Here is a 19,586-nt window from a genome sequence, read left to right on the forward strand (position 1 = left end):
ATTCCACAAAAGACTCCAGCAATAAATTATGTTAAAATTGCCTTGTCCAATGATGTTTAACCTCGTAGGGTTAGACCTCTGTCAACGATTTTTTTATTACTCGTAGTAGTTCCACAGTACTTATTGCCCAGAGAGCAATAAGTATTTGTTATGTTTATATTATAAATACATGACATGTAGAAAATCACTTCGTTAAGTGATCTCCTGTACAAAATACTATTTTAATTAATTAGTCTTATTCTAAAGCTTATTGTAAAATCTATATATGTCCAATAATGAAATCAGATGGTGTTAGACGTTTTAGTCTACGCACTTCATTGTCCTTTCGCATATTTAGCTGATTAGCGAGTATATTGGGCTGCACTAACACTCTTTCGAAGTACTTCACACAAGCACGTTGAAGTAAACTCGTTATTGGTTCTAGAGGAATATCGCGTTGTACCACTTCATTTGAAACTTATTACGGAGCATCGCCAATGGCACGTAATACTTTATTTTGGAACCGTTGTATGATGGATATATTAGACTTGCTAGCGGTTCCCTTTAGTTGGATTCCATATAACCTTATAGGCTTGAGTATAGATTTATACAATAATATATTGTTATCCAATGATAACTTGCATTTGCGCCCGTTGAGCAAACACATTTGGTCAACGATATAATCTTGAAATATTAGTGATTTTTTAACGATTTTGTAACGTTAATTTGAGACTTGTGGGAAAAGTTGTGGTAAATAGTTTCAAAACTCTAATATAATCATAATTAATATTCGAAATTCAAATCAGACAAAACCATCATGCAAATCACTCCAGATTGTAATTGGTTGGTTTTTAACGAGCTTTAATAGAAACAATCACTTTTTTGATAGAAAAACAATGAAGTGATTTTGCAGCATGACTCTTTCATTCTATACATCATGATTATCTTCAATCCATAGCCGGCACTTTGAGGGAGTGCTGTTGTTATTCTGACCTTGGACCAATGTTAGTCTCCTATTTTTTAAATCGTTTTCTGTGATCTTGGTCCATGTTCTTTTCAGACGTGTTCTCTTTATCTTTTTTCAAAAAGGTGGATTTCGTGAACTCTGTGAAGAATTCGTTCACTTTTCACTAGATAAATAAGTCCAAACCCTTATAATATTATAATTTGCGTCTCTGAATTTATTCTTCAATTGTGCACTGATTATGGCACCTTAAACGAATTACTTCACTTCTAATACCATCTCGGACAGAAACATGCTTACATTAACAAACATACATGCCGTACATGCTTGCCAATACAAAAACAAAACATGCCCATGCCAATCGACCAGACTACAGGGGAGTGAACAAGATTTAGATTTATCTTTTATTGATAATCAGAGAAATGAACAAATTATTGCGAAGCTGAGACGACAAATTGGGTCTATGAAAATATATTAATCTTATCAAATATCTGTTAATATATTATATATTACAGGAAGAAAATTCATTCGTAAACGTAACTAAAACTAAACTATATATAATAATTATAATATATATTCCAAATGTGACAATATCAACAGAATTACCAAGATAGGGTCATTTTCAAAGTTCGTAAAATAATATATAATGTAACAATGTGCAAATAATGTAAAATGTAACTAGTTATCCAACGTCGTTCTGTAGGGTATACTAAATTTGTATGTATCAATATTAATATCATGGTTCCTAATGGGTCATAAGAATATGTAAGGAATAGGTGATACTATTACAGACAATATTAGATGACATTAGATGACAATACTACTAGATGAAATATAAAGTTACCAAAGAATTCATACATGAAAAAAACTACAAAAATACGTAGAGCACATTGGTGGTGCGAAGAAACGAAATGCAAAGAAAATGCTTCGATATTATGGGAATATACTATATTTGACATCAACTTTGCTTTGTTTCTTTTGTTTTAATTAATATTTGCAATACGTCAGTTAAAAGCTTATTTATTTTATTTTAAGTTATTTAGCGAGAAAGAAACGCATATTTTAAAACTGGAGCAACATAATACATATCTATTGATACAAGTTTGATTTAGTGTTATGATTATCTTTATAATTTCACAAGTATACCCAATAGAAGAAAGAGTAGGTTGAAATATGAAAGTGGAAATAATCTCGCAAACAGCCGTTGACATAAAACCTGACAAGCTTTAATTAGCAAAAAGCAATGTGCAAAAGTGATTAGTTTGATAAGAAAAAACGCTAACATTAATATCAAATAATAAAAAAGGGTTTATAACATTTTAACATTATATTTCGGCTATAGGACAATGACATGTTGTAACTACTAAAAGCCTGTTATTAGTTCGTTTTTAATATGTGAGCAGGAAGCCAATGGGAACCCAATTAAATTTTGCACAATATATCGAACGAAATTAAAAACTAATGTACCGAAATCGAAAAAGTAAAAGTAGTTCAGATGCGGATAAAGTTTCAATCTCTTGGTGGTGTCCTTACTGGCCATAAACACAAACTAAAACCGACATATCCTACGTACTGGCTGGCTAATATTTCGAAAACAGCCATTCCTTCTGTATGATGTGTAAATCGATAGTGGATATTGCGTACCGTCTGTGGCGTTCCTATCTCAATTAAACATATCCGTTCATCTTGCGTAACGTCATAATGGAAAATAATAAGCCAACCGAAGAACATCCTCTTCCAACGTGCATATTTGTTTGTACGTCCCCCACTGGAAGACAAACACACACAAAAAAGGTGTGGGAAACTCGGAGATCGTCTTTATTGTGTCCACCAGACTGAATAATGAGGCATGATTTCCGTAAGGTGTTGTTTCACTTTGTTAAAAGCAAAGGACACGGAAAACTATTTTATAAACATGAGAAATAAAAAACGGACCCTGCGGTCTAAATATACCGAGATTTAATTTCAAGGTTGTTCGAAATTAGCAAGGATCATTTCGCGAATACCATTAAATTTGTCCGTTATACGAGGTGGAACTGACATATTTTTTGTTCACTTTTTATTAATGGAGTAGTAAATTATATATACAACCCCAAGAAAGGTTATTTTTTTACTTAGCAGTTGAAAATCTGCGTTAGAAGTTAAATTAAAATTAGGTTATTTATTCATGCTGCTAACTTTTCTTGTGCTTATTAAAATGTAATGTTAATGTAGCAGTCTGGAAAATACAAAAAAAAATTCTTTGATAAATATTTTAAAATTATATTGATAATTATTATTAATTAATTATGATATATCGATAACTAATAAAAATAAAATAAAGGGTGTCCAAAAAATTAAAACGTAAAATGAAGTATTAAATTTGCGTATCTATCAAGTGACAGCATGGAAAGACAGAACACCATAGAGAAAGAGGAATAGTGGACGAAACCCAAAGTTAACTGACAGAAACCGACGGACATGGAAAAGGATTGTGGCCAGTCAACGTAAAACTACCACGGCAGCGCACACTTAAGTAACCCTCTTACAAAGATAAATTTTGCGGTGATATATTAAAAACTGTACCTGGAATCATCTATAGCTCTTTGATGTCGCTTCAGTGACTAATAATTCTTCGGGATAACAATTGAGATGGTGGTAACAGTAATCAACAATAATCACAAGTATGGTATTTATCTAATCGGATTAATTGATCTATGAAAAATATTTATTTTCATATTTAGGTTGAAATTGATAAGTTATTCGATAAAATTACGGATGTTCAATGACGGATGGATGCTATAATGGTGACGCAAGCTGAAGAAATATCGATACATCGTTATTTTTTAAGAAATATATTATTTGGAACATATATCTTTTTGTTGAAAAAGGCAACGTTTTGTATATTCATAAAAACTAGATACATTTTTATAAATTTTATGGATATTTTTCAACATTACTGGGATGGAAACATCATTTTGTCCTTGCTTCGACAGTCTGTGGATTTTATTTCTAGGATCATGTATTGTATATTGAACTTATTTATCTCGAACTTCTTCGATTAACTACAGAATACGCCACATTTCAAATGTAACACAATACATGTATCTAGTCTATCTAAAGTAGCAATGAACAGTAAACTATAATGTTAAAATAAATGATATTTTATAAAATTTTTGGTTCATTATTCTATATGCATTAGAATATTGTATTATATAAAAACTAAAATAAACTAAAAGTGATAGTTAAATGCGGCAACAGTGCGACGTTTTGACTAGGAATGCCGAAAAAATATCGATATTTTTGGCTGATATTCCTTTGATCGATATATCGGTATTTTCGTCGATATTTTTTTAAAAAATTACGTATACCTCTTAAACATTTCATTAATTTTTAATTTGGTACTTAAATTTAAAGTATTAATAAGTAAATTTATTTATTTTTTTATTTTGAAAAAGATATATCGATATTGTTCTCAGTGGCCGACACCCCTAGTTTTGATCCCTAAATTGAGATAACTTGAATTAATTGCTATTTTGGATACACTATAAGTACATTTCAGAACAATTTTTTTTTGATTGAACAGAAATACATGTCCGATTTGATATAGCACAAAATTAACTTTATTGTAAATTCCTCAAAATTATTCTCATTATCTTCATACATATGAAAACTGAACGAATTCCTTCTAATCGGATGGACCGATTTGGTATAAACGTTTGTGTGCGTTTCCGTGGATTCGAAATGGGTTAGTTTCACAACCGGACCCGGTAGGTAACGTTCCAGGGTTTTTATCTTTCAAACATATTTCACTAGCTAGATGTTTATTTTCGAATAAAATTTTTCCATCCAAACAAATACCCAATGTGCAGGCCTGACAACCTGTTGGGTAAATTATTTACTACTTCATTTAAAAATTACATTTTTGTTTTTTGTAAAATAGCAAAATCGATACTGATTTCTTATATAATATATAAATAATATATTATCAAATAAAGCTATGTATATTACTTAACATCGTATTAAGCAGAAATTAAACATTAAAAAAATAATTTGTGTCTTGTCAGTTAAAGGTTACTAAAAGGTATCATATGCCAGAGGAATACAAAATCAAGCATGACATGTTACAATAGTTTTTAACTGAGACGGAAACATGTAGGTCAAGTTTAAAACTAATCAGAGAATTAGAATCTGGAGAGTTTATCTTAAAGTGGAACAAGCAAAAACATTAAATACGATTAGTCAGTGCACAGTAATTTAGCTATTATTATCCATTTTCTTTTTTTGTGCATTTATAGGATATTTTATTAAAATGCTATTAAATATTATATTTCTGTAAAAAAAATGACCAGAGTTTGCTTTTAAATAGAAAAAGTCAAGTTTTAAGAATGTCGAAATCGTGAAGGTATCGTCGATGTGACATTCTCATCATCATGTAAATATTTCATCAAGCCGTCGAAGGTTATTCGCCTAAAACAGCTCGTAGTTTGTACGAATTTAGGGAATGTTTAGTTGATTAAGCAAAACGAAAAATAGATTTTCTTCTTTCTAGAACGAAATTCACTTTAAATTCAGTTAAGGTGGTATTCTAATCTAGAGGCATGTATGTTAGATATTTCTTTAAATGAAATGAAAATATTTAAAGTAAAAAAGTGAAAGTTTTAAAAAGCCAAGAAGTTACAGGTTGTAAGTGGGTGGGACCCAAAAGATTATTTTCGCCAAATTACGATTGTTCGAAAAAACGAGGCATTTTTTGACATTTCCAAATATAGGAATATAGGAAAATGTTTTAATTTTTGTTAAGGCACCAGACAAGTAAATCGGTTCAGTAGAACTTGAGATTTCATGTCAACCGTCTCGAAAAAGGTAGTTTCGAGAAAAACGCGTTTAAACTTTCATTTTATATGTCGCGTCACTAAAACAACTATTCGAAAATAATTCTAATTTTGAAAAATCCTCTTAAGGGTTAAGAGGATTAATGTATTCTTAAAAGATTAAGCTTTGAAATTCATTCATTTCTTCATTTTGTTTAAACGATATATTCATTGGCTAATTAAATTAATTCACAATAAATAACACGCTGATTTAAAAATACTTCCATCAATATAGGTTAAGAAAACTATTCGGTCCAAGGTTTCTGCAATAAATGTTTTATTTTTATAGAATGGGGCTTCTTTGTTCTTAAAAAAGAAATAAAGTTTGATATTACTATAACTTCGTAATTCACGCCAAATCTCTTTCCAGTAATCACTATTTGTACTGTTGATGTAATTTATTCTCATATATAGACCACATAATTATCATGTGTATATTGCATGCAATATATTTAAGTTATGTTTATATAAATTTGATGGAAACAAACATTTTAATTTGAAAGATAAACTTAAATATCTACGGTTAAATAATATTTATAATTTGATATAATTTAAAGTTCTTCAATATTGATCAGCTATACATTAATAACTGGTCAATTGAAAAGTCCCCGGCCTGACACATAGATGGCGCTACTACAATTAAATTCATATGTTTTTAGTTAGCCCTAACCCTCAAAAGATGCGTGTATAAATTTGACAGCTGTCGGATCATTAGTTTGTGAATTGTAGCATTTTGAGTGAAGCAACTTTTTTATTGTGAAAAAAATAGATAAAAAGAAATTTCGCGTGTTGATAAAATATTGCTTTCTGAAAGGAAAAAATACAGTTTAAGCAAAAACTTGGCTTGATGCCGAGTTTCCAGACATTGCCCCAGGAAAATCAACCATCAAGGATTGGTATGCTAAATTTAGATGTGGTGAAATGAGCACCGAAGACGGTGAACGCAGTGGACGCCCAAAAGACCGTGTTACCGACGAAAACATTAAAAAAGTCAACAAAATGATTTTGAATGACCGTAAATTGAAATTGAATGAAATAGCAGACACTCTAAAGATATCAACTGAACGTGTACATCATATCATTCACGAATATTTGGGTATGAGAAAACTCTGTGCAAAGTGGGTGCCACGCGAGCTCACTTTTAACCAGAAACAACGACGAGTTGATGATTGGGATTTGTGTTTGAAGATCATCAAGCGTAATAAACCAGAGTTTTTGCGTCGATATGTAACAATGGATGAATCATAGCTCCATCATTTCACTCCGAAGTCCAATCGACAGTCACCCGAGTGGTCTACACACGATGAACCCGCTCCAAAGCGTGGGAAAACGCAACAGTCGGCTGGCAAAGTTACGGCGTCTATATTTTGGGATGCGCATGGAATAATTTTCATTAACTACCTTGAAAAAGGAAGGACCATCAACAGCGACTATTACATAGCGTTATTGGACCGTTTGAAGAACGAAATCGTCAAAAAATGGCCGCATTTGAAGAAAAAGAAAGTGCTGCTTCACCAGGATAATGCACCATGTCACAAGTCAGTGAAAACAATGGCAAAAATATATGAATTGGGCATCGAATTGCTTCGATCGATCCCAGCAACTATTTCCTGTTCGCAGATCTCGAAAGAATGCTTGCTGGGAAGACATTTTCGTCGAATGAAAAGGTGATCGCCGAAACTGAGACCTATTTTGAAGGAAAGGACAAATCGCACTACAAAAATGGTATCGATAAGTTGGAGGGTCGCTATAATTAGTGTATCACACTTGAAGGGAATTATGTTTAATAAAAAAAACTAATTTTGCCTTCTAATTTAAAAAAAATATGTTTTACTATGGTAGGCCGAGGACTTTTCAATTGACCTGTTATATATGTGAGTTATGCTTATGGAATACAATACATTTTTCATAATTTAATAAGCTATATACCATAAAGTTCCTAATGAATTATAACATCCAAATATTACACCATACGCTTTATTTACCAATTCCAACATAATGTAAATTTTATATGTTCTCTAAGAAGGACCTGAACTAAAAGGAACAAAACTGTAAACAATTATTACAGTGAAGGAGAAATCGGCATGCATCACCGTTCTGAACTATTGTCCTATTACTATTGTAATGAAGAATGCAATGATCTTGAAGAATAGATCTTGTTGTTTTCAAGTCAGTTCGTATACTACCAGAAAATCTTTAATATTTACTAGACAAAAGGCAAGAAAATGTTTTGAAGTTCATATAAATAGAAATTTTAATAAAATATTAACTGGTATTTTTGTAATTTTAAAGTCAATGTTGTTCTTTTTCATCTGGAAACTAGACCAGTATGGTATGACAAATAAATTGTTTCCTTTAAAAGGTAACTTCTTTCAACTTTTACTTTTGATAATTTAAGGAAATTATAATTCATGGTTAAAGTAAACAAAGTGTATAGGGCTACAGTTATAATATAAAATGATTTGTCAAACCTCTTGAATAATGATATAGCATGAATAATATATTCAACAAGTTATCTAATGTGTGCGTTCTTCTTCAGTAAGTATTCATGTAAGAATGACATGCGAATATTTCTTAAAAGAACCATTGAAAACAGCTTGTTAAAACATCTAATTATTTTAGTGCAGAACAATATGTTTAAAATTAACTATATTTTTATTAGGATTTTTCATATGGGCATAATTTCAACGCCCAGCGTACTCGCCAGACATAGTGCCATCTGTTTATCACTTATTCAGAAGGCATGCAAGTACCTAATATTTGAGTACCAAGTTAATTTTAAACCACTCTACCCATCATATTTTGGAAGAAAATTTCTGAAATTTTTCTATATGTTAAACTTTCATTATTTTAAATATTATGGGACAATTATAGTTACTAACAATTATAAAAATAATGTTTAATTATTGAATTAGAAGTTAAAATGAGCGTTTGCCAACATTTCACTTTATTTCTTAAATTTTAACGCACTTATTGCATTATCATAGTCATCAATCAATATTTTTTAATTAATTAATAATTAATTTCGAAAAACGGTTTACCAAATTAAAACTAATCGCTGATAGGAAAAGACAAATCAAATCAAAACGTAGCGGGTACACCCACAGCATTTTTTTTTGTATTTCTTGTAACGAAAATGGGCGTTGAAGGACGAGCACTGCTGAATATTAATGGTGGCGGAAATGCCAAATCGGATCCTCTTTCGAAAAAATGGAGGTGGGACAGAGATAACAAGTAGGATGTAGGTCAGCATACGATTATATTGTTGAAGTATGCGTGTGATTAAAAAATAGCGAGGGTTTTAATAGGAGACATTAATTTCATAGGACATTCCGTAGTTTTAAGTGCAAAAATGAAATAAGCGAAGAGCTTGATGGTTTCAATCTGCGTGTATAGTCATTAAAACTCTGTAGCAAACAGAGCACGTTTGTTTTTGTTCTTTAGTGTCAATGCATTTTCAATATGTAGCAATGTAATCGAGTTACAAAGTTATTTTATGTCCTTTGTTATTTTCGCAACTATAAATGTTTTTTTATCTTTTTATTGGATACAGTATTAAATGCTATTTAGAAATTTTAAACGGCATACAGAAATTACATTTTCTACCCTAATGGATTCCTCAATTAAATAATTAATTGGAAGCAGGTTTGACCTATTGGCCTAAAGAAGTTAAGTGTATAGTCGCATAAGCCAAAGGGGTTAAGCAAGAATGTCATCGCATTTTCGATGTATAATTAATATTTTGCACTATAGTGCGACCTAAATATATTTTATGACATTTTATTAGTTTTGTTTCAATACATTAGTGCAATCTGTTAAGGTTGTTAATTGTTCTTTACTAGTTTTTGACAACTTACAAAATATTATCTCCTACTGATACCCAACACAGTGTAAAATTTTTCTAGATAAATTATCAAAATCGATCCTTTTTCATCACAGATCGCTATTTAATATAATAATTGCAGCATTTTGTCTTTATAGCACTAATCCACCAATCTGAATCAATGCCTTTCATCTTAATTCTTATTGGAAGTTATGTATAGTTCTTCTATGTGGCAGAAATCATCAAGTTTTAATTATATTATATATTCACGCTAAATAAATAAATAGCAAGGTACAATATTCACACCTGAAACAAGAACCGAAAAAAATCGGCTAAAATAAATTAATTAAATAGATATCCTACACTCTAAAACACTAAATAATAAAAACCTTTATCTGGAAAATCATAAAATTCATAATGAATGTTTCTGATTGTCAATAAGAGCTTGTAGCTCAGCTAGAAATAATGCAACAGCTATTTACAAACATTACTTCCAATATGCAAACAGTTGAAAAATTAATCCCACATATTGACCAAACAAAATAACCCAAATCAACGTATGAAGCTTTTCACTGACTACCCGGAAACAAAAACGAACTTTTGTTGAAAATTGAGAAGTAATGAAATATATACTTAGTGCCTTACTTATATTACTTATATTCGCCAAACTTGACCCTCATCCGGCTGTCATAAACAGTTCAAAATATTGAATGAAGAGCATTATATGAAACAGATTTTCTGAAAATTTGTTACGGTTAGGTCATATTACTAATATATGTATACTAGTATACTACATATGCGTATGATAGTATATATTGCGAAATATAGCTCAAAAGTTTTAACTAATCCCTAAACGGAAATCCATATATAAAACATGACATTTAAAAATATGGAATAATGTATTATGGCTATGTCCATGAGATTCTAAACGCCATTTCAATGGTTTCTTTATACCGAACTCTCTGAGAACTTTCAAAGACCCATTTAAAGAAACACGAGCACATAAATTAGATTATCCAGACCATTATACAAGTTTTTATGTAAGTTTTAACATAAATCCAGCTGAAATAGATTAATAAAAATCAAATACAGTGCTGTGAAAAAATATAAAACTATAAAATCAAATCGTATTGTCGGTGGAAGAATCCGTTACTGGCCCTGATGACGGTATTTATCGTCAACAAATCGTCATTTATCATCAGCTATCGACATCCGTCGAAATTTAATAAGTTGTATGCAATGAACATGTTAATGTGCTATTAAAATACAACTAATAAATAATTACCAGGTCATCAATTGTATTTGGGTACTTATCCAATTGTCCACAGAAACTTCAGATATTTATCACACCAAAAGAAATAACGAAAGTTATCAAAGCTGACATTAATCCAAAGAAATCACAATTGCTGCAAAAACTACCAAGAAAGGAATTTATAAAACTCACCAATTTGATCAGTGCAACATTTCGACCAGGATTTATTAACACGCATTCAAGAATTGACCAGATGCGTAGAATAACAGATGTAATAGAAAATCCTATGAGGCTGTAAAATATTTTTAAAAAAATTGAACGGACTTCAATAAATAAATAAGGAACTCACTAAAAATTAAAAAACAATCAAACAACAATCAAAATGTTTTAAAACAAAATATTTACATAATAATCGTTGTAATAACTAAACAAAAATAAACAAAAACCTTATTTAACCTATCTATTACACGTATTTTATATTCTACTATATACACACAGTTTAGCTTAATACCTACCTAAACCTATTTATGTATTTACAATATTATTTAAACTACTATCAACTGATGATTTTGAAGTCGGTACGAGCAAAAAATTAGATTTGTTTTGTTCGTAATTTAATTTTGTGTATATGACACAAAATTATATTATTATTTCTGTATTGTTGCCCCCGCCGGGAATCGAACCCGCGACCTCCGCATTTGATCTGAACGCTCTAACCACTACAACATAGAGGCAGTTGCCTGCAATATTTATACGACCTCATACGATATGGTTAGTGTTTAAAAAACAAACTAAATGACTTTTACACTGAAAGACTTTTAGTAAGGAAACCTTTAATAAAAACCCTCAAAAATCCCTGAATGATATAGCGGTCGTGTCTCTGCTTTCATCATCAGCTCTACCTAAATAACTTCAAAGTATACAATTAGTTGTCTGTACGTCTCCATAATATTTAAAATAATATCCTCTAATTCCTAATCGTTGAGGAATTGTGTCTTGCCTGATATCAGCTCAGCAATAACATTATACACAAATATCTGATTATTTTACATAAAAAAAAAACATGTGAGAACATTGTACTTGCCTTTGAAATTTGAGGGTTTCCCTCGATTTCATGGGATTCTACCATCAGATCCTGTCTTGGCGCCACCTCGAAAGTGCACTTTTTCGGATAAAAAAAGGAACTTTGGAAATCGGTCCACAATTATCGGAGAAATCGGTGAACATACATAAAAATTTATACAGTCGAGCATAGAACCTCCCCCTTTTTCGAAATCGGTTAAAAAATATAAGTTCAGCTATATTATTAGATGAACATAAGACTTCGATAAGGTGCCAGGTAGTGTTGGGAACAATCGACTGAAATCGACTATCGACTGTTCAGTAATTGACTACTTTTTACTATCGACTGTTTCAGTCGTTTACTTTTAGTTACTATTTTCGGTTCTACTAGTTCATACCACTGATTTTTAACGTTCTGGCCTTCCGTCCTAGCCGCAACCTTGAAGGTAATGCCCCGAATTTATGCTTATATAAATTTATATGTAATAAATTGCGGTTTTATGTTTTTTTTTGTAGTTTGCTTGTGAATAACTATATATTGTAAATTAATATAGCAGCATTTTGGAACGTTAGTTTTCGAGGGCAAAAAAATTTAATTGTAAATGATAAATAGTAAGATACTATACATATAGTATATAGGTAATACTTTGGACTGGTATAATAGGTAATACTTTTTTGATAAATTTTCACGATTTTTGTCCAAGCCTCTTGTTTGTCGAAACTTTTTTCCTAAAATCTTGAAAACTAAAATTAGGTTCCAAAGGTTTCAGCAATTGCATAGACCCAAAAGAATTGAAGAATTTTTTGCAGTAGCAGTTGTTAAATTTCTTTTAAAAATATTAACCGTAAAGAGGTGAATAAAGTATATTAAATATTTGTTATAAATACATTTTCTGATAGGAAAACTCTACTTTAATATTCAACAATTTATTTTGTTCGCTATTAAGAAGAGCACCACGATTTTTATTTGTTAATGAATGGACTATCTTAACAGAATGTGTTCAACTTTTAAAGCCCATTGAAATAGTGACCACCGAGTTATTTGGTGAAAAATGTGGCAACGATGTCTTTAATTATACGGTTAATAAGAGGACTGCAACATTCTATCAAATCCAGGATTTTAACAAGTGAATGGGGAAAAATGACAAAATTGTCTATTAGATGTCATCATTAAAATACTGGCAATTTTAGAAATGAATACGATATGCGGGAAATCCACATTTTTAGATCCTAGGTTTAAAAAAGCAGGATTTTGTATTGCAAATAATGCCGAGGCGATACAAAAAGTTATCACAAAGAGGTAGCTTCCATTCTAACTTCAAAAAATACAAATATAGTTCCACAACTCGAAATTCAAGACAAAACTACTGACCAAGAATATATTGACATCTGCAGATATTTTTATAAAAAAATGGCTAGAATGAAAGAAATAATTACTCCAAGTACTGCAGCAACTTTACATATTTACCAGTATTTGGAAATTCCATTTGTTGGGCGTTTAGAAAACCCATTGGATTTTTGGTAAACCCATAAAATTAAACTACCTGAATTATATCAGTTACACGTAAATTATTCCTCTATAACCGCAACGTCTGTCCCCTGGGAACAAGTTTTTTCGATATCTGAGCAAATAATTAATGATTGAAGAAATCGCCTCACGGGAGAAAAGTTGAACATGATAATAATCACAGTAATTTAAAAATATTTCCGTTCAAAAATAAATAAAACTTTTATTTAAAAATGGTCTTAATTTTAATTAAAAAGGAATTTTTAGGTTCATCATGGATTAGATTTTTCAATGATTAGGTATATGTTTACATTTTATTTAGGAGTTATGGTTGTTGAAAATCTTTAGTTTTTAGGTTTTATTTAAGTTGTATTGTACTATTTATATTTATTATGCTATGTTATTTAAAAATAGCAATTAATATATGAACACAGGATAAAACATTTGTGGTGTTATTATTCCATTACTTTTTACACATCCACAGAACATTCAGTATAAAGAAACTAAATGATACAACTCACTCAAAACCTCACAGAAATCTATTAATAGATGGCAGTTGCAAGCAGCAGTTATTCATTTAAACTTACTGCGTCAGAAATTCAAAAAGTCACTGAATTTTTAAAATATTGTCATATGAAAGTTCTCTTCATTTGTAATATAATATGTTATTGGCTCTAATTAGGTTAGAAGTTTAGGAAAGTTGTTACTGATTTGAAATTTTTATTTCCAAAAATCTCTGTCTCCGCCCTACCACCGAAAAATGCTGATACGACACAAAATACAGTTGCGAATAACTTCTGGGTGCGCCAAACTAACATCGTTTCGGCATCAAGTTCTCGAATGGAAGAAACTTTTATTATTTAATCCAAATATATACATAAAGGGATCGTCAAAATATCCACTATTCTTTCTCTCCCCTATACATTTCGGTTGATATCGTGAAACGACCCAATTTGATGTCGCCAGTCCCATAAAGATAGGCGTGGTCGCCGGAAATATAATCCGAAATTTCTTGCTGGGGCATGGAATGTTGTGCATTGTGCCCTTTCGAAGCAGAGCTGATTTGTAAAGTCAGCTGAAATTAATCCCGTTCAAATGTAATCAAGAAGCAAAACGAATTTATATGATTAGTCGTGTTTTATCAGTTTTAAGTAAATGTTCATGGGGAAGTAAGAAAATTAACATCAATCAGCAAACAATGGATTATATCTTTTTATTAAAGCTAGCTGAATTTTTTATTCTAAAGATTCTACAATTGATGGAAAAGCTAAATCTGACAAATAAACTGGATATTGAATCAGTTCATATTTTTCGACGTTTCTCTAGATGGATTGATTGCATATCACCGTGTTTTTGTTCCATTACTTCCTTTAAAGTGGCTTCGATTTTTAGTTCTACTGTTGACGAAAAGGTGAACTTATTGAACAGCCTTAAAAGAGCTGCACTAATTTTAATGAATTTTGAGAATTAATAGTTTTATGGTAAGAAAATTATGTAATTTCACATCAGAAAAACTGCTCATCTTTTGATTAAGATTCTAATTGACCTTATTGAATTTTAAATATAATTTCGGTAGCGTTAAATGTAAAGTATTTAAATGAACTAGTGATCGGCCTGTGATCGAAATTCGACCACAATGTATTGAATTGTATGTAAAAGAACTAATTTAAAAATGATACGTTACCTAAACTTATTTTCGCAGTATTTTTAATATAATATCAGAAATGTATTTGATATATAACGTTGATTAAAATAATAAAGATGTGTATATTAAAACAATTTAAAATAAATGCAAACCATCTGAAGAACTAACACTCATTAACATTTTTTAAATTCCATTTAATTAAATCTAATTTCCATTAATTTTCAATAATCAACAAAGTATTAATAAGTAAACATTACTACGCCACTCAACATTACAATTTACCAAAAGTAACAGAAAATACTGCTTAAAATCAAATAACTTGTTTCAAATGTAGAAAAACAAACATTCACTTAATTTTAAGGAATACTATCTTTTATTTTATTTTATAAACATAAAAAAAACTTTATCCCCAGTGAGATTCTATCTTAATACGTTATTGTTGGCGAGCTAACTCTTAACCTGCTGGGTTCGTTTATATATTTTGTGTCACCGATCTGACGACTATTCCAGGTTGCTTGATTTGGACGTTTTTTGTTTTATTGGAATATATTTAGTTGTAGCGCATATTACGCAAATGCGCATACAAAAATATTATGTCTAAAAATTCTTCCTCGATATAAGCTTTTAACTGTGCCAAATCACGCCTCCACGTGCCCCCGTTTTCTTTAAAAAGGGAGGCAAAATGTTGGCTAAGCCGATTAATATATATAATAGATGTTACCGATGTATATATTTTTAATTTACTAATTTTAACAAAAATTAGTTCAGAGTAACCAATTAATAATAATATGTTTGTATTTTTGTTACAGATGCCGAAAGAGCATTGATTTCTCCTTGAAAGCCGCCTGGCTCTTGGACGCCTACAGCACAGACGCCACCTTTCCCTCAAAAAAGAAACCCCACGGAGTCAAACTGCGCAATCTGATCCTCTCCGACGAACTGAGACCGAAGAATCAGCTTGTACCGACTTCTCCGAGCGAGAGAATGTCCGTGTCACTCACGGTACCAACTGTGGCGAAAAAATCTCACCATCGATCACAGGTAATCGATCTTTGATAATAAAATAATATAGTTTAATATAAACACCCAACCCCTCATCATCTTGTTACCATAGAAGATTAGATAATTTGTGTTTTAAACCCTTTCACATTTCATCATCAAAATTAAAATCAAAAAGGCACCTTTTGTACTACATGGTGATGTAGGTTTGTTATGTTTATTCTCTATTCTGTCTTGCTCCAGTTATGAATGCCTTTGGTTTTTTTCTGTCTTTGCTTTGCATTCATCCTTGTCGCACTTAGGTCGCCCTTCCATTCTTCCCCCTCTCCATGTTTGCTTCCCACATCCTCTGTCTTGTGTCCCCAACTAGATGTCTTCTTTCAATATACTCTTCCACTGATTCAATATTGAGTCACGCTCGTCTCGCAACCGATGTTAAGACTTGTTTAAGGCTTTGTTAACCTGTTTAAGATTTTCTGTAGGTATTCTGTCCTATTAGTTGTCATTATAATCTGCAGAAACTCCTACCCACATTTCAATTTTTTCCATACTTTTACTCTACTGTGTATTTAGTACTGTTTTGTATGTATGTTTTTAATATTTCATCCACTAATATTATAAATAGGGTTGGGCTTTAACTTCCGCCTTGTTTTAGTCGTCTGGCATTTATCCTGTATATTTCTTAAACTATTCTTACAATCTCATTACTTACTTCTCTTTGTTCAAATGCCACATAACCCATAATGATTCTCTTCTTACTCTGTAAAAAACCTTTTCTAAACCAACAAATGCTAGATATATCGACCAGGATTTATTGTAGTAACAGCCTAAGATTAAATAACATCTAAAAAATTCCCAACATTGCTTATAATGTGATAGAAATTAACAGAATCAGAGGTTAATTACTTTTTCTGTATTTATTTTTAGAGTGATGCATCTGCTTTGGTTGCCACTACAGATGTCAAAAACAACACCATCACAAAATTGAGCTTTGGCGATCTGAGCTCAGGTAGAGCCTTCGACAATGGCTGCATATGTTTCCATAGTAGACGCAGTGTCGTCAACGATCTTAGGGGAGAAAAGACTGAATGTACCTGCCTAGTAAGTATCCAATTAAAAGGCGTAAGTTTATATTAACCAACGTAATGTAACCAATAAAGTTAACAAATCCTCATTACAAATATTTATTATTAGAAACATCATATAATAAATATAGAAATCAAAATATAGTGCTTTTCAATTGAATCTGACCAACTGTTTGCCTTGTCTATTGCTCAGTCACTAAACCCAAATCACCATAGCAAATTTCACAAATGAATAGCACCCACAACATGAATGCAAGCTATTATTATGCAAATGTTGCACGCCTATTCAAATTCGAAGCCAAAGGTTTAGACTGTCCAATAATTACTGGCCTAGTTGGAAAACCAGTTCGTCGATTAGTTGCCTTGCACAAGAACTCGATCTTTCGCAGGCAACTAGACAATCGTCGAAACTTGAAGATACATTAGTACAAGATCCAACTAATCCAGGAGATCATAGTTAATGACTATAAACAACGCTGTTTGCTATCAAATAAAGTCAATATAATCCAATATCCTGTTCAAATTCAGCCGGATCTATATAGGAAAAATCAAATTAAAAAAAAAAGATTTTTTTAAATGCTTCATACACAGCTTGTTTCATTCCATTTCAACATCGACCCACACCCAATAATAATATAAGGGAAAATGTCGAAGTAATAATTATAATAGCATATTACAATAAAAAAGTTAACTTTTGTATTACCTCGAAACTCATATTTACATTACGATAAAGTTTAGTCTCCATTATGTTAAAATACTTTATATCAAAGTCTTTACAATAAATTTATGGCGCCTGCATCTTTCATCAGTCTACATATTTAATATTTTCGAATTCCTGACTTCCATGATGTCTAAATACTATTTAAGTTTTTTTCGTTTTCTCTGTAATGGAGTACTTCCCCATCTTTCCCCTCTCGCCCTCTTTCCTAAGTAGACCATTTTCCCACAGTTCTCTCACTATTTTTACTCACTCATTAATCATAAACATTGATTTTTTACTCAGCTAGTCTACCAAAAATTTTGATTTTGTTTTGTTACTTTATTGCGATTTTGTGGTTATAAATTAAGATTGAATGAATGTAATAAGATTTAAGGGAATTTATATCACTCCCAGGTATTTTGGCCTATAAATTAATTTTGAGGCATTTACATCTCATCAAGTACATTTGTAACCAACTTCATGTTGAAGCCTCACTGACATTCATTTTTCAGTATGCGTTGAACTGAACAAAAAATTTTCGAACAAAAGTACGTTGAAAATGTCTGAATTTGTATCGAGTAAATCGCATTTGCGAGAAGTTTTACTTCAATTTAAAGAAAAGACCGAAGACAAAGAGCGTTCTAGAGTGCCAAAACAATTTTTAGACGAGAATTTGAGGGCATTACTCATCCAGGCATGCCGATCCGTGTACACACACGAATAGTAAGCAGAATTGTTAGGACTAATACAAAAAACCATTTCTAATAGCTCGGAGAACATAGGAATAATCCAAAGGCTTGGATATTATGTGTCGTATGAATAGGAACCAAGAGACATTTCAGGGTTTTGGAATCATGTACGAAATGCTGCTTGAACGGTAAAGTCTGAAAAAAAAATTGTAACTAGTATTGCTACTGGTGATGAAAAATGAATCCATTACAATAATCCAAAGCGAAAAAAAAAATCATGGAAACCACTGATTATGGGGTTATTCATCAACATCAACGACAAACCCTAATATGCATGGATCAGCTTGATGTGGTATACTGTGAGCTACTAAGACCTAATAAAATCATTAACGGGTATCAGTATGTCGACTACAGATATGTTTGATCCAGCACTGCGCGAAAAACAACCGGAATGCGAGCAGAGACACAACAATGTTATTCTTCAGCATGACAACGCTCGACCACCTGTTGCAAAATCGATGAAAACATACTTGGAAACGTTAAAATGGGAAGTGCTACCCCACCGCCGTAATCTCCAGATCTTGCTCTTTCTGATTACTACATGTTCCGACATATGAATCTTGACCTGCCTGGACAAATTCATTTCTTATGAAGTCATCAAAAAATTGATCGATTCGTGGGAAGACTCAAAAGATACATCGTTATTTCGAAATGGAATCCGTAAATTGACAGGAAGATGGGAAAAAGTAGCGGCAATCGATAAACATTGCTTTAAATAAGATACGCTGTACTGATTTTTCACAATAAAGTTTCAAATTTCAAAAAATCTACTAAAACCCATGTATAGACCAATTCTTTTTTTTTTCAAGTTTCTCCACATGTTTAGTCTGAGTTGTTTTGCAGCATTCCGTCAATAGGTATACCTACTATATGTATATGTTGTTATGGAAACCGTTAGTTCAAAATATTTGGGGAATTTCTCATTTCTTAAATTACTGTAGCCACACATTCGGAAACAGTGTTCGTTA

The 19,586-nt window shown here is 31.4% G+C and overlaps 1 protein-coding gene across 2 annotated transcripts in view; it reads left to right on the forward strand.

Moving 5' to 3' along the window:
• The window catches only part of fwd (phosphatidylinositol 4-kinase beta fwd), a 154,194-nt gene that overhangs the window by 129,413 nt on the left and 5,195 nt on the right, over window positions 1-19,586 (forward strand). For both annotated transcript variants that reach the window (XM_076396152.1, XM_076396153.1), the window contains exons 6-7: window positions 15,895-16,126; window positions 17,012-17,185. In XM_076396152.1, coding sequence (XP_076252267.1) covers window positions 15,895-16,126; window positions 17,012-17,185 — 406 coding nt within the window. The remainder of the gene's footprint in view (window positions 1-15,894; window positions 16,127-17,011; window positions 17,186-19,586) is intronic.

The sequence above is a fragment of the Rhynchophorus ferrugineus genome, unplaced genomic scaffold (genome assembly GCF_030347505.1).
Source record: "Rhynchophorus ferrugineus isolate W39M unplaced genomic scaffold, kcgeb_rfMv2 rfM2, whole genome shotgun sequence".
NCBI lineage: Eukaryota > Metazoa > Arthropoda > Insecta > Coleoptera > Curculionidae > Rhynchophorus > Rhynchophorus ferrugineus.